Genomic DNA, 15,724 nt, shown 5'->3' on the forward strand with positions numbered 1-15,724 from the left:
CAGGTGTAACACATTTACTGAATTACGCCCAATGCAGAGACAAGTGTAACATGTTTACTGAATTACGCCCAATGCAGAGACAGGTGTAACACGTTTACTGAATTACGCCCAATGCAGAGACAGGTGTAACACGTTTACTGAATTACGCCCAATGCAGAGACAGGTGTAACACGTTTACTGAATTACGCCCAATGCAGAGACAGGTGTAACACGTTTACTGAATTACGCCCAATGCAGAGACAGGTGTAACACGTTTACTGAATTACGCCCAATGCAGAGACAGGTGTAACACGTTTACTGAATTACGCCCAATGCAGAGACAGGTGTAACACGTTTACTGAATTACGCCCAATGCAGAGACAGGTGTAACACGTTTACTGAATTACGCCCAATGCAGAGACAGGTGTAACACGTTTACTGAATTACGCCCAATGCAGAGACAGGTGTAACACGTTTACTGAATTACGCCCAATGCAGAGACAGGTGCGATGTGTTTGCTCCATATGGTCTTTCATTATTAAGTTGTGAAGTTTCGGATTGATTTTTTTCTATGGAATGATATTTAAACTGTTGGCTGTAAAGAGAACAAAAGAACTTTAACTCGCAATCTGAAGGTCTTTTGTTCATGACACTGATGTGTTGGGTGTTCTGGATCACATACAGGTCACCAACACTTGAAGTAGAGCAACACTATTTAATTAGAAGGTTAACTATTTAAACATACTTGAACTGTGGGTAAATACGATACCAGCTTTAACTAAAGACCTTTGCCTTGTCTTAACCAGTTGGTGCACTCAGCACATGGTGAATGTCTGTGTTGCAGGCTGTGAGCTCTGTGCTCCTAGCTAGCTGCTACTCGAATGAGCGGGAACTCTGATGCCCCCTGTCTTTGTAGTGCATGTGCTCTCACTGGTGATTGGTTGCGGTGTTGTGTATGTTGATTGGTCCCACTGTGTGTCCATCAGTGTGTGTCTGCACCATGATATACTGGTGTATATTATGACAGACACTAAATATATTGCTTCACAAAAATTAGCAGGAAATTAAACTAGAAACTAACAATGAGAAACCATTTTTATTTTTCGCAGTCTGCCTCTTCCCTTCATCTTAATATTTGCTGTATGTTTTTAACAATCTCCTCATGCACATCGGGGGCTGTTTTTTCTGAACATCCTGTTTGACTGGGAGATTGGGGCAATGGCAAATCTGAAAAACTGCTGCACCCACCCAATTGGGGGTGGGGGGTCAATTAACTATTAGGTAAATGAACCATGTTAAAATCTTTATGCTTCCTCCTGCGCATGAGTCTAAAGATATTCATCTGCACTCTGACAAGCTGCCATCAAACCCATGGTGACATGAAATGACCTCAATCCTCTCCTGCTAACTGTCCACCCGCATTACTCCAAATCAAAGACTTCATCCCCAGTGTAAATTCCAATAAACATTCCTGCTGCTGTCTGTCGCTGGCCCACATTACTCCAAATTAATTCCAGTGATTCGATGCCTTGAAGTTGCTTTATTTTGTTGCCATGGAAATAACGGTTTATTATAAAAACACATTTGCAGCTGGAACAAGATATTTGACAATAACTAACAGATAATTAGAAATGTAAAAATTCCATAGCTTTTAATTGTAATGTTTGAAAATAAATCCTTGCAGGAGACATTGGCTGTGGCCTGTGACTATATCGGAAAAATCAGGGCTGATATGGGAGGAACAAACTTGCTTGCACCTCTAAATTGGATCTTCCGGCAGCCAATGCAGAGAGGTCACCCCAGGCTGCTGTTTGTGCTGACTGATGGTTCTGTCAGTAACACGGGCACTGTGCTGGACCTGATCCGCAACCATGCCCGTTCCAGCAGGTAATACACAAGACTATCTTCTTCTGTTGGCTTTCAGTTAAAAGTACAGTTTGCTGTAAAATTGGATCTTTTTTGGATGTTGTACTTTTGTAATTTCTTTTCAACTGTTCAGCAAAGGTAAAGGCAAATGTTCTTGTTTTTAAAAAGATTTTCATTGAAACTCTTTTAACATCAAAATTTTACAGGAAAAGCAGGCCATTCAGCCCAACTGCTTCATGCTCTTTTTATGCTTGAGAGGGATCTCCTCCTATCTCTTTCATTGAATCCCATTATCACCCGATCAGAATATCAGTATTCCACCAGTATCCCATTAGCATCTCATCACTCCATTAACATTCCATCAGCGTGCTATCAGCTATTAATATCCCATCATTCATCCTTTATCATAGAATTTACAGTGCAGAAGGAGGCCATTTGGCCCATCGAGTCTGGGGGGGTGGATGGGGGAGGGGGGCGCGGGGGTTGAGGGCTGGCGGCATGTGGGGGAGGTGTGTGCGGGGGTTGGGGGTGGGGAGGGGGTTGAGGGTGCGAGGGTGGGTGGGAGAGGGGGTTGGGGGAGGGTGGGAGGGGGGTGCAGGGGTTGGGGAGGGGGGTGTGGGGGTGGAAGAGGGGGGTGTGGGGGTTGGGGGTGGAAGAGGGGGGTGTGGGGGTGGGGATGTAGGGGTTGGGGGTTTGGGGTGGGTGGGGGAGGGGGGTGCGGGTGGGTTGGGGAGGGGGTGCGGGGGTTGAGTGTGGGGGAGGGTGGGGAGGGTGGTACGGGGGTGGGTGGGGTGGGCACTGCGGGGGTTGGGGGTGGGGAGGGGGAGGGGGGTGTGGGGGTTGGGGGGAGGGGGTGCGGGGGAGGAGTGTGCAGGGATTGGGGGTTTGGAGGAGGGGGTTGGTGGAGGGTGTTCTTTGTCTGTACTCCCACCCAGGCAGGCAGGGAGGGTTGCTGATTGGTTTGCTGACATTGCATCAGCCGCTGCTTGCCGACCTCCAGCACCTCAACTGACCCCCGTCACAGCAGGAAATTGGAACCTGATTGGAAAATTCAATCCAATATCTATTTTTAACAAGGCTCTTAAACAATCCAAATTACTTAACCTTTCATCACCGGGGTGGCCAACGTTCCGCCTGAACCTGTGCTGCGCACACTGTCCGCAATCGCCTTTGGAAGTTGATACCAGTCAATGACCTCTCCCAAACCTGGAATTTCCTCACATTGATTTTCTCTTCCCAGCCAATCATAGAAGAGCAAAACAAAAGGGGTTTGTTTTTATTCAATAGTCAAGGAAATTCCATGAGGGACGTGTCAGGGCAAAGTCTACAGTGCAAACCTCAGAAACTTTCCAGAACAGTCGTCAATTTACAATTCCATAAATCCATATTTGGCCAGTGTCTTTTCTTGTCTTTAAAAAGTCCTTTATAAATATGTTTGGTTAGCTGATGAAATTATGTGTTGATATAATTAATGCACATATTTAATAAAATATCTGGAATTAAAAATCTAATGATGACTATCAAACCATTATCGATTGTCGTAAAAACCCATCTGGTTCGCTAATGTCCTTTAGGGAAGGAAATCTGCCGTCCTTACCCGGCCTGGCCTACACGTAATTCCAGACCCACAGCAATGTGGTTGACTCTGAAATGGCCGAGCGAGACACTCAGTTGTTTTCAACCGCTACGAAAACACTAAAAAGGAATGAAACCGGACGGGCCACCCGGCATCGACCCAGGCACCGGAAACATCCACGGCAAACCCAGCCCTGCCGACCCTGCAAAGTCCTCCTCGCCAACATCTGGGGGCTTGTGCCAAAGTTGGGGGAGCTGTCTCACAGACTAGCCAATAACAGCCTGACATAGTCACACCCACAGAATCATACATTACAGACAATGTCCCAGTCACTACTATCACCATTCCTGGGTGTGTCCTGTCTCACCGGCAGGGCAGACCCAGCAGAGGGGCCGGCGCAGTGGTATACAGTCGGGAGAGAGGTGCCCTGGGAGTCCTCCACATCGACTCTGGACCCCTTGAATCTCACGGCTTCAGGTTAAACATGGGCAAGGAAACCCCCTGCTGATTACCACGTGCCAGCCACCATCAGCTGATGAATCAGTTCTCCTCCATGTTGAAAACTACTTGGAAGAAGCACTGAGGATCAACGGCACAGAATGTACCCTGCTTGGGGGACTTCAATATCCGTCAGCAAGAGTGGCTCCATATTACCATTACAGACCGAGCTGCCCAGGTCCTAAAGGACAAAGCTGCTAGACTGGGACTGCAGCAGGTGGTGAGGGAACCAACAAGAGGGAAAAACATACTTGACCTCATCCTCACCAACCTGCCTGCTGCAGATACATCTGTCCCTGACAGAATTGGTAGAAGTGACCACCGCACAGTCCTTGTGGAGACAAAGTCCCGTCTTCACATTGAGGATGTCCTCCATCGTGTTGTGTGACACTATCACCGTGCTGAATGGGATAGATTTTGAACAGATCTAGCAACTCCAGGCTGGGCATCCACGCGGCGCTGTGGGCCATCAGCAGCAGCAGAATTGTATCAACCACAGTCTGTAACCTCATGGCCCAGCGTATCCCCCACTCCCCCATTACCCCCCAGCCAGGGGATCAACCCTGGTTCAATGAAGAGAGCAGGAGAGCGTGGCAGGAGCAACATCAGGCATACCCAAAAATGAGGTGTTGACCTGGTGAAGCTACAACACAGGACTAGTTGTGTCAAACAGCATAAGCAGCAAGTAACAGATAGTGCTAAGCAAATCCACAATGAACACATCAGATCTGAGCTCTCCAGCCCTGCCACATCCAGCCATGAATGGTGGTGGACAATTAAACAACTCACAGGAGGAGGAGGGTCCACAAATATCCCCATCCTCAATGATGGAGGAGCCCAGCACATCTGTGCAAAAGACAAGGCTGAGGCATTCGCAACAATTTTCAGCCAGAAGTGCCGAGTGGATGATCCATCTCGGTCTCCTCCGGAGGTCCCAGCATCACAGAGGTCAGTCTTCAGCCAATACAATTCACTCCGCGTGATATCAAGAAACAGCTGAAGGCACTGGATACTGCAGAGGCTCTGGGCCCTGACAATATCCCGGCAATAGTACTGAAAACCCGTGCTCCAGAACTTGCCACACCCCCAGCCAAGCTGTTCCAGTGCAGCTACAACACTGACATCTACCCGGCAATGTGGAAAATTGTCCAGGTGTAACCTGTACACAAGAAACAGGACAAATCCAACCCAGCCAATTACCGCCCTATTAGTCTACTCTCCATCATCAGCAAAGTGATGGAAGGAGTTCTCAACACTGCTGTCAAGCGGAACTTACCCAGCAATAACCTGCTCACTGACGCTCAGTTTAGGTTCCGCCAGAGTCACTCAGCTCCTGACCTCATTACAGCCTTTGTTCAAACATGGTCAAAAGAGCTGAATTTTAGAGGTGAGGTGAGAGTGACTGCCCTTGACATAGAACATATAACAGTACAGCACAGAACAGGCCCTTCGGCCCTCGATGTTGTGCCGAGCATTGTGCCAAACCAAGATCAAGCTATCCCACTCCCTGTCATTCTGGTGTGCTCCATGTGTCTATCCAATAACCGCTTGAAAGTTCCTAAAGTGTCCGACTCCACTATCACAGCAGGCAGTCCATTCCACACCCTAACCACTCTCTGAGTAAAGAACCTACCTCAGACATCCCTCCTATATCTCCCACCCTGAACCTTATAGTTATGCCCCCTTGTAACAGCTACATCCACCCGAGGAAATAGTCTCTGAACATCCACTCTATCTATCCCCCTCATTATCTTATAAACCTCTATTAAGTCGCCTCTCATCCTCCTCCGCTCCAAAGAGAAAAGCCCGAGCTCCCTCAACCTTTCCTCATAAGACCTATCCTGCAAACCAGGCAGCATCCTGGTAAATCTCCTTTGCACCCTTTCCAATGCTTCCACATCCTTCCTATAATGAGGTGACCAGAACTGCACACAATACTCTAAATGTGGTCTCACAAGGCAGCATTTGATCGAGTGTGGCACCAAGGAGCCCGAGCTAAACTGGAGTCAATAGGAATCAGGGGAAAACCTCCGCTGGTTGGAGTCATACCCGGCACAAAGGAAGATGATTGTGGTGGTTGGAGGTCAATCATCTCAGTCCCAGAACCTCACTGCTGGTGTTCCTCAGGGTAGTGTCCTCGGCCCAACCATCTTCAGCTGCTTCATCAATGACCTTCCTTACATCATAAGGCCAGAAGTGTGTATATTAACACTACACCCTGTGTGCTTCATCCGATGCCGGTGCTTATGTAGTTACAATGTATACCTTGTGTTGCCCTATTATGTATTTTCTTTTTTATTCCCTTTTTTTCCCCTGTACCTAATGATCTGTTCGCAGAAAAATACTTTTCATTGTACCTCAATACATGTGACAATAAACAAATCCAATCCAATCCAATTTGCGGATGACAATATTCAGCATCATTTGCGACTCCGCAGATACTGAATCAGTCCGTGTCCAAATGCAGCAAGACCTGGACAATACCCAGGCTCGGGGCTGACAAGCGGCAAGTTACATTCGTGCCACACAAGTGCCAGGCAATGACCATCTCCTACAAGAGAGAATCAAACTTTCACCCTTGACATTCACTGGCATTACCATCGCTGAAAACCCCACAATCAACATCCTGGGGGTTACCATTGATCAGAAACTGAACTGGACCCAGCCACATTAATACTGTGGCTCCCAGAGCAGGTCAAAGGCTGATAATCCTATGGCAAGTAACTCACCTCCTGTCCCCCCACAAAGCCTGTCCACCATCCACAAGGCACAAGTCAGGAGTGTGATGGAATACTCTCCAGTGGCCTGGATGAATGCAGCTCCAACAACACTCAAGAAGCTCGGCATCAGCAGTCTGTTTGATTGCTCCCCCTTCCACAAACATTCACTCCCTCCACCACCGACGAACAGTGGCAGCCGTGTGTACCATTTACAAGATGCACTGCAGCAACTCACCAAGGTTCCTCAGACAATTCAGCACCTTCCAAACCCACGACCACTACCATCTAGAAGAACAAGAGTAGCAGATACCTGGAAACCCCACCACCTGGAGGTTCCCCTCCGAGTCACTCACCACCCTGACTTGGAAATATATCAGCGTTCCTTCACTGTCACTGGCTCAACATCCTGGAAGGGTGCTTTTCTGATTGAAGGGCTGTGACTAGTGGTGTTCCGCAGGGATCAGTGCTGGGACCTTTGCTGTTTGTAGTATATATAAATGATTTGGAGGAAAATGCAACTGGTCTGATTAGTAAGTTTGCGTACGACATAAAGGTTGGTGGAATTGCGGATAGTGATGAGGACTGTCTGAGGATACAGCAGGATTTAGATTGATTGAGACTTGGGCGGAGAGATGACAGATGGAGTTTAATCCGGGCAAATGTGAGGTAATGCATTTTGGAAGGTCTAATGCAGGTAGGGAATATACAGTGAATGGTAGAACCCTCAAGAGTATTGACAGTCAGAGAGATCTAGGTGTACAGGTCCACAGGTCACTGAAAGGGGCAACACAGGTGGAGAAGGTAGTCAAGAAGGCATACGGCATGCTTGCCTTCATTGGCCGGGGCATTGAGTATAAGAATTGGCAAGTCATGTTGCAGCCGTATAGAACCTTAGTTAGATCACACTTGGAGTATAGTGTTCAATTCTGGCCGCCACACTACCAGAAGGATATGGAGGCTTTGGAGAGGGTGCAGAAGTGATTTACCAGGATGTTGTCTGGTATGGAGGACATTAACTATGAAGAGAGGTTGAATAAACTCGGTTTGTTCTCACTGGAACGATGGAGGTTGAGGGGCGACCTGATAGAGGTCTACAAAATTCTGAAGGGCATAGACAGAGTGGATAGTCAGAGACTTTTTCCCAGGATAGAGGGGTCAATAACTAGGGGGCATAGGTTTACGGTGCGAGGGGCAAGGTTTAGAGGAGATGTATGAGGGAAGTTTTTTACGCAGAGGGTAGTGGGTGCCTGGAACCCGCTACCGGAGGAGGTCGTGGAAGCAGGGACGATAGTGACATTTAAGGGGCATCTTGACAAATACATGAATAGGATGGGAATAGCGGGATACGGACCCAGGAAGTGTAGAAGATTTTAGTTTAGACGGGCAGCATGGTCGGCACAGGCTTGGAGGGCCGAAGGGCCTGTTCCTGTGCTGTACCTTTCTTTGTTCTTTGTTCTAACTCCCTCCCTAACAGCACAATGGGTGTACCTACACCTCAGGACTGCAGTGATTCAAGAAGGAAACTCACCACCACCTTCTGGAGGGCAATTAGTGTTATACATTTTAGTTACTGTTGTATGAAGTCAAAAGCCCTGTTCCTTTTCACCAAACGCCATTTATTTCACTTCCACAGCCTCTGCACAAAACTCTAACAACACCCCACCTGACACAAGGGCCACCTGAAGCCCCTTTACATATCAGTGTCAATCATTGGATACTTAACATAAATGAGACAACTAATTGCAATGTCTCAATGCATTACTTAACTCTTAACCCATTACTTAACAGTCTCCCCTTCCTTGGAGAAAAAAATAATTAGGTGAAAACAAAATTTAAAGAAACTCAAAAACAAACACACAATTTCCCCCCTTCTTTTTTTGTTTTCAAATTTATTTATTTTTTGGAAGAAAAAAAAGTCACAGAAACAGGTGCCCTTCATTAGCAATATCCAAAAGTTAAATTTCTGTCAATATCGGAGATATATAAAAGGCCATATCCACCGCCTCTACAAAGCTTAACGTCTCAGCAGCCAAAGTGCTTTCGACCACTTTCCTTATTTTCTTTGTTTCCCACACAAGAGGCCAACATTTACCATTGTTCCCCAAGAGGAAAATTATAAAACCTCCTGTGCTGGATTTGCATAGGAACCATCACAATAAACTATGAATTTCAAGTGCCTAAGGTCACCTAAAACCGGGAACCTCAAAACACACTCCTGCATTTTTAGTTTGGCCAAACGCTTTATTTGCTCTTATTATGTCTTCCACTTTGGGATCATTCATTTTTGTATTCAACTCTAAGACATCAAAACTCACGTCCGGTCTCGTCTGTCTACCTAACCAATTCAGTTGCCCAATTAAACTTTGCAGTTGCTCTTTTTCCATCTTTGAAACCTTGCATCTTTTTGTGAAAACCCGGCCACGACTAATTGCTATTGGGCTGATGCTTTCCAAATAAGATTGCTGACGTAAAGTTGCCCCTAACTTAGTCTGTCCGATTTCCAGTCCAATATATTTAAATGCACCGGAAGCCTGACTTCCGACCCTGAATTCTTTCCTCAAACCAGAGATTCCAAAAGCTTCAAAATCACTAGTCCCAGCCCATAAAAATTATTTGACATGCATCATAAAAATGCCAGAAAGGTTCCCTTTATAGTGCCAGTAAAACATTACCGGATCTACTTTCAACTGGTACCAGCCTAACTTTAACAAAACTGACCTTACCGAAAAATACCAGACTCTAGATGCATCATTTAATCCATATACACATTTGTTCAACTTCCAGAGTACCCCTTCTATGTTAGCTACTTCTTTAGGAGGACGGAGAAAAATGTCTCTCTGGAGCTGATGCCCCTGCAAAAAGGCAGCTTTCATATCTATAGATTTGCATTCCCGTGCCTTTGTGACTAAAAGAAGATCTTTAAAATAACCTTTCCTGCTGCAGGTGAATCTACCCTTAAATCCTGATCTTCTAAGCTTTCTTCAAATACCCTTGCCACAAGCCTGGCCTTTGCCTTATAAGCTCCATCCGGAAGAACCTTTTCCGTGCAAATCCATCTGTGGGACAGAGCTCTTTGTCCCCTATCCGGTACTTCAGTGTATACCCCAAATTCACTCCAACTATGCATTTCTTGCTGTTTAGCATCTTTGATAACTTTTCATATAATTTATTGGAAGCCACAAAAATCTCACATGTATGTGGGCTTCTACTCCTATTAGTATTCGTATGTCTTACTCATGTTCCGAGACCTTGATAAACTACGTCCCCTCTCCCGCCTGGTATCTCGTTCTGTACTGCTACTGCTTGATCTTTCCCTTCTGCTGTGGGATGTCCTTTCAAAATTCTCAACCTTTTCCTGCGGATCTGTTCACTAACCGATGTACTATCTGAACTGGCACTGCGTTTCTGTGACCTCCATTTTTGAATTTCGTGTTCCCAATCCATTGTCTTAACTCCCTCCCCTGAATACTGTACAATCAACCAATGTTTATACTTTCCAGTGGCCTTTCCTGCTCTAATAACAATTGCATCCTTCCATTGACTCGACCCTTCAGGCAAGTATGTCACCTTTGTACCAACTTTTGGTAGTTGTTCTTTTGGAAGAATGGCCTTATCCCAGATCTTAAGGTCCACAGCCACAATGTTGTTAAAATCCCTGGCCAAAGGTAGGGTTACTATCGGTCGTGCTGGTGTCCTTCTGTACTTCCTACAAACTTCACAGCGGTCACTAACCTCTTCTATCAGTTTAGTAGTCTTCATCCCTTACCCCTGCATCCTTTAATAAATTTTTCAGCCTCCGAGGAGACGGATGTGCAAATTGCCTCTGCAGTTTTAATACCACAAGCTTTTTATCAGCGAAAGTCCCATTTTCAACTGCCATTAACACATCCTTAACCACTCTACTTGAAATATTATTTTTCAATAATGCAATACAATAGTGTCCCGACTGCGTAAATTGTAAGTCCACCGTCTTTCCAAAAACTGTTGCCTTATCCTGTTTCATATCCAGTTTCATGTGTGCTTTCTTCATCGATGGTCTGCTCAGAAGCAAAGGTATCTCTCTTGATACAACATCCGCGCTAATGAAATGATTCACTCCGGCAATATTGCAAAGGATCACCACTCTTTTCAGCGACTTCAGAGTATTATCATCCCCAAACCTGAAACTTGTGGAACTTTCAAATTCCTTAACCTTGTTACGACTTTCAGCATTCAAGGTAACATTTTAACCAGTCAATTCCACACACACTAGATGTGCAGCCACTGTCCAATACAGCACAGTTGAAGGATTCTGCAACCAACACCCTCATTACCGGCGTAAAACTGCTTGTTAATAGGATAATGTCTTCTCTCTGAACACTGTCTTTTTCCTCTTCTGACTCTTCCATGTCATGTGTCGCTTCAAACACTCTATCATAACATTTTGGACAGTTGAAGACATAATGGTATTGAGAGTCACATCGAAAACATCGATTTATCATGCCCCGTGCATTTCTGGGGTTCATCTTCCTACTGTAAGTTCTACCTGGGTTTCTGTCTTCATAATTTCCTTATCTCGATCTCCTTCTATAGTCTTGGGCCCTGTTCATAGCCGTACAATTTCGCCATCCTGTTACTAGTGTGTCTTCCATATTCTGCTTTATAGCAGGCTGACCTATTTGAGTCATCAGAGCCATCGGAATCGAATGTTTCCCCAGAAACTTCTTTAAAGCTTTTGTCATCTGTTCGAATAAGGTATCCTTACCAGTAAACTGAACTCCTGTCAAAACCAGGAGCCTATCCATGTTGCTCACTCTAGCACAGTCAAGTAATTTAAAGGCCACCACAGACTGTGGAAATTCCAGGTTGTGTTTCTGCAGCCTTTTATATAGTCTGCCAAATTCCATTATATAGTCTTCAATGGAGAAATCCTCTATTTTCCGGAACTTATCAAATTCCGACCATGCTTCATATGCACTTAACAAGTCATCTTTCTTGTAAATCTTATCCATATAATGTAATAAAATCTCCAGACCTTCTTCTGACTCTTCCAATTCCAGCTCAGAAAGCACTTTGTTTCGGATTTTACTGCCATAAGGTAGAGAGAGAGCCAATGCCATACCTTGTTTTCTCTTTCCCAAGGCAGTTACCTTAGTCCACATAACTACTGCACTTCTCCATTGGTCGGACGATTCCCTTTCAGAAAATAAGGGAGGATAGTCATATCCAGCCATCTTTATCCTGGGTTCAGCCATGTATCTTTTTTTTTTCCTTCTCACTCACTCCTTGGTTTAATCAGGAAAAGTTGTATCTTTCAAACCTTCACATTTGCACTGCAACCATCCTCTGCTACCATTGTTAGACGTTTTAGTTGCTGTGAAATGAAGAGTCTTAAGTTCTTGTTCCTTTTCACCAAACACCATTTATTTCACTTCCACAGCCTCTGACAAAACTCGTAACAACACACCACCTGACAGAGGCCACCTGAAGCCCCTTTACATATCAGTGTCAATCATTGGATACTTAACATAAATGAGACAACTAATTGCAATGTCTCTTAACCCATTACTTAATAATTAGGGATGGGCAATAAATGCTGCCCTGGCCAGTGATGCCCACTCCTGTAAATGAATAAAAAATAGTAACTGTGACACTATACATGCACAGAATCCCTGCAGTGCAGAGGAGGCCATTTGGCCCATCGAGTCTGCACTGACCCTCTGAAAGAACATCCTACCCAGGCCCAATTCCACACCCTATCCCTGTAATCCCAAACCTTTGGGCACTAAGGCCAATCCACCTAACCTGCACATCTTTGGACTGTGGGAGGAAACCGGAGCACCCGGAGGAAACCCACGCACACACGGGGAGAACTTCCAGACTCCACACAGACAGTCACCCGAGGCCGGAATTGAACCTGGGACCCTGGAGCTGCGAGGCAGCAGTGCTAACCAATGCCACTGTGAATTTAGAATTGCAAAGAATATTGGGCGGGATTCAGAGGCCAAGGGTGGGATTCTCCGGCCGTGTCCGCCCGGCGACCGGAGAATCCCACCCGAGGTCCATGGATTTTTCCATTGTTGGCGTCTCGCCCGAGTTGTTCTTGCGGTGAGCGGGGCGGAAGACTCCATTGCAAAGTGTTGATGCTGGGACGGAATCTGTGGAATTCTGTAGCTACAACTTTGGCTCCGTTCCCAGAGCAATTCCAGAACTGCGAATGGGCTAGCACTGGCGCCACGTGGAAAACCAGCGATTCCGATGGAAAACGGTGTCCAATTCGCTGGGGCTGGGATTGCCACTCGAGAGGCTGACAAGCTGCAGCCGCATTTTAATGCTCCATTCTCCACACACACTCATCCCAACCAACAAAATGGCACTGGTTGTGCTGGAATGCGCCCATCCCGTTGAGGGGTCGGCTGGGGCTGGAGGATATCTAGGGGTGTGGCCTCACGGGGCAATCCTACGACCCATGGCACCAAGTTCACAGAGAGCTGCTGTGCCCTGCATAGCTGCTGTGCCCCTTAATTGCCCCTTAGTGTCCAAAAGGTTATGTGGGGTTATCGGGATAGGGTGGAGGTGTGGGCTTAGGTAGGGTGCTCTTTCAGAGGTTCAGTGCAGACTCGATGGGCCGAATGGTTTCTTTCTGCACTGTAAACTCTATGAGCCCTGGAGAATGTCGGGTGAGGCTGCGAATGATATGCCACCGGGTTTACTGTACGTGTGGAGCAGAATGCATTGACACCGCTGTCAAGGTGCTGGAGCGCGGCATTCTGTCACACAACCGGGGCCGGCTATGATTTTCACCTCGTGTGATTTTCCACCCAATCGCGTTTCCCAACCCTGCCCATTGTTTGTAGCAGAGTAATGCATTTGGTTTTGCCCTTGGGAATGTTTCATTACTGTGCATGGGATTTGGACACAGTGGATCTGTCCTTTCCATCCCAGTTTGATTTTCATTCCAGTTTGATTTCTGGTCGAAAGATGCAAGTTTTGGGAACTAAATGTCGACAAAGTATTTTTTGTCTGATTGGATCTATTTTTTGCAAAACAACATTCACTGTACCTTCATCGCAGGTGCTATAGTTTTGGAATTGGACAGAATGTTTGCCGAAGACTGATCCTGGGATTAGCTTCTGCTTCGAAAGGAGCAGCACAGTTTCTTGCTGAAGGGGAAAGGTTCCAGCCAAAGGTAAAAATCAATATTTCACCAACGTTTACTGTGAATAATTTAACTGTAACTTAATGTCAGTGGGCTAAACATGATAAACAATAGCCCATTCTGCCAAAATAAATTCCACACTGACAAACTAATTAATTCTGGAATAAAATAAGAATTTAACATTTGCATTTCAGAACAACTGAGTTCTAACAACAAATGTAGTTAATTAAATATGCCACGCCTGTCCCGGGACCAGTTACTTATGGCTTGGGGAGGTCGTGTGTGTCGGGGAGAATGTGTGTGCCTGTGTGAGTCTGTGTGTGTCTGTGTATGTGCATGTACGTGTCCATGTACTGTGGTGTTTGTGTTGCTGAATTCAGGATGGTTTCCGTAGTGTTCACAAAAACTACAAATAGCTTTAAACTTGAACAAAGCTATTCACTTATTAACACTACTTGATTGGATTCGACACTAACTTCTATATAATACATAGTTGATAATTAACACAATCTACACTCACCTGCTACTAATCTCTACACTGTTACATTAACTATGATCTGCTCTCACTCACACTCAATGGCAGCATGGTAGCACAGTGGTTAGCACTATAGCTTCACAACACCAGTGTCCCACATTCGATTCCCGGCTTCGGTCACTGTCTGTGCGAAGTCTGCACGTTCTCCCCGTGTTTGGGTTTCCTCCGGGTGCTCCGGTTTCCTCCCACAAATCCCGAAAGATGCGCTATTAGGTAATTTGGACATTCTGAATTCTCCCTCTGTGTACCCGAACAGGCGCCGGAATGTGGCGACTAGGGGCTTTTCACAGTAATTTCATTGCAGAGTTAATGTAAGCCTATTTGGGACAATAAAGATTATTATTATTATCTTTCCTTCAGTCTGTACTCTAGCTTTCCCCTCAATCTCTCACCCCCAAGGCTTAGCATCAATGCCTTATATAGTTGTACATCTAGCTTCCCCCTAGTGGTTGATTTAGACATTACATTACATTAACCCTTGCAGTTCTTTACATTTATGAAAATGTCACATGTACATGTATGTGTGTCTATGTACGTGCGCTTGTTTTTTTTTTCAGAACTATTTTTAATAAAACTTTTGAACAATGTTTTGTGAGGGCCACGAAGAATTCAACCTGAGTTTGTAGAGTCATACTGAAAGTAACTTTATTTACACGAATATGTACAAAGCACGAGAACCACACTGGCCAGCTCTATTTATACAGCGGCATTGCTGAAGGTTGTCCCACCCCCCTCTCATTAGGGAAGCTCATATTCCTCAAGTAACATGGGGTAACCAATTGTCCCCAGCCAATAGGATCCGGGCAGGTTAGAACACAATTTTAATACAAAACCCACAAAAACACAGAATAACAATTAAACAGCAAGAGTCTCTCCCCCCACCCGCCTCTTCCCCAATTGCAATAAAATTTAGATCCCAAGTACCCCCCCAACCCCCAACAGAGACCAGCTCTTAAAGGTACAATATAAACGGCTGCCACCTGCAGTAAAACACTTCCACTGACCCTCCCACGATAAACTTGACCTGCACAAGGTGGTCACCAGCCACGCCGAGGCGCTTGTTGGCGTAATCTGCCTCCAGTCCATGAGGATCCGCCTCCTTGCCACTAGTGAGGCAAAGATCAGGACACCTGCCCCCGCCCCAGTCCGGAGTTCCGACACAACCAAAACCCAGAAATCGCCACCAATGGGCAAGGCTCCAATCTTCAGGATTGCCGGCATGGTCTCAAAAAGAACCTCCAGATGTCCGCCAGGCTTGAGCATGACCAGAATAGATGCACATGGTCTGCACCCACCCCCCCGCCCCCCCGCCCCCCCCGCCCCGCCTCCCGGCACCGATGGCAGCTATCATCCATCCCTTCAAAAATTCAACTCATTCTAGCCTGCGTGAGATGTGCTCGGAACACTTTCAG

General features: G+C 46.0%; 1 protein-coding gene across 2 annotated transcripts in view; it reads left to right on the forward strand.

Annotated features, from left to right (window-relative positions):
- The window catches only part of vwa5b1 (von Willebrand factor A domain containing 5B1), a 273,838-nt gene that overhangs the window by 122,680 nt on the left and 135,434 nt on the right, over positions 1-15,724 (forward strand). For both annotated transcript variants that reach the window (XM_072477742.1, XM_072477743.1), the window contains 2 exons: positions 1,664-1,866; positions 13,693-13,807. In XM_072477742.1, the coding sequence (XP_072333843.1) occupies positions 1,664-1,866; positions 13,693-13,807 (318 nt within the window). The remainder of the gene's footprint in view (positions 1-1,663; positions 1,867-13,692; positions 13,808-15,724) is intronic.

The sequence above is a fragment of the Scyliorhinus torazame genome, chromosome 16 (genome assembly GCF_047496885.1).
Source record: "Scyliorhinus torazame isolate Kashiwa2021f chromosome 16, sScyTor2.1, whole genome shotgun sequence".
In the NCBI taxonomy this organism is placed as follows: domain Eukaryota; kingdom Metazoa; phylum Chordata; class Chondrichthyes; order Carcharhiniformes; family Scyliorhinidae; genus Scyliorhinus; species Scyliorhinus torazame.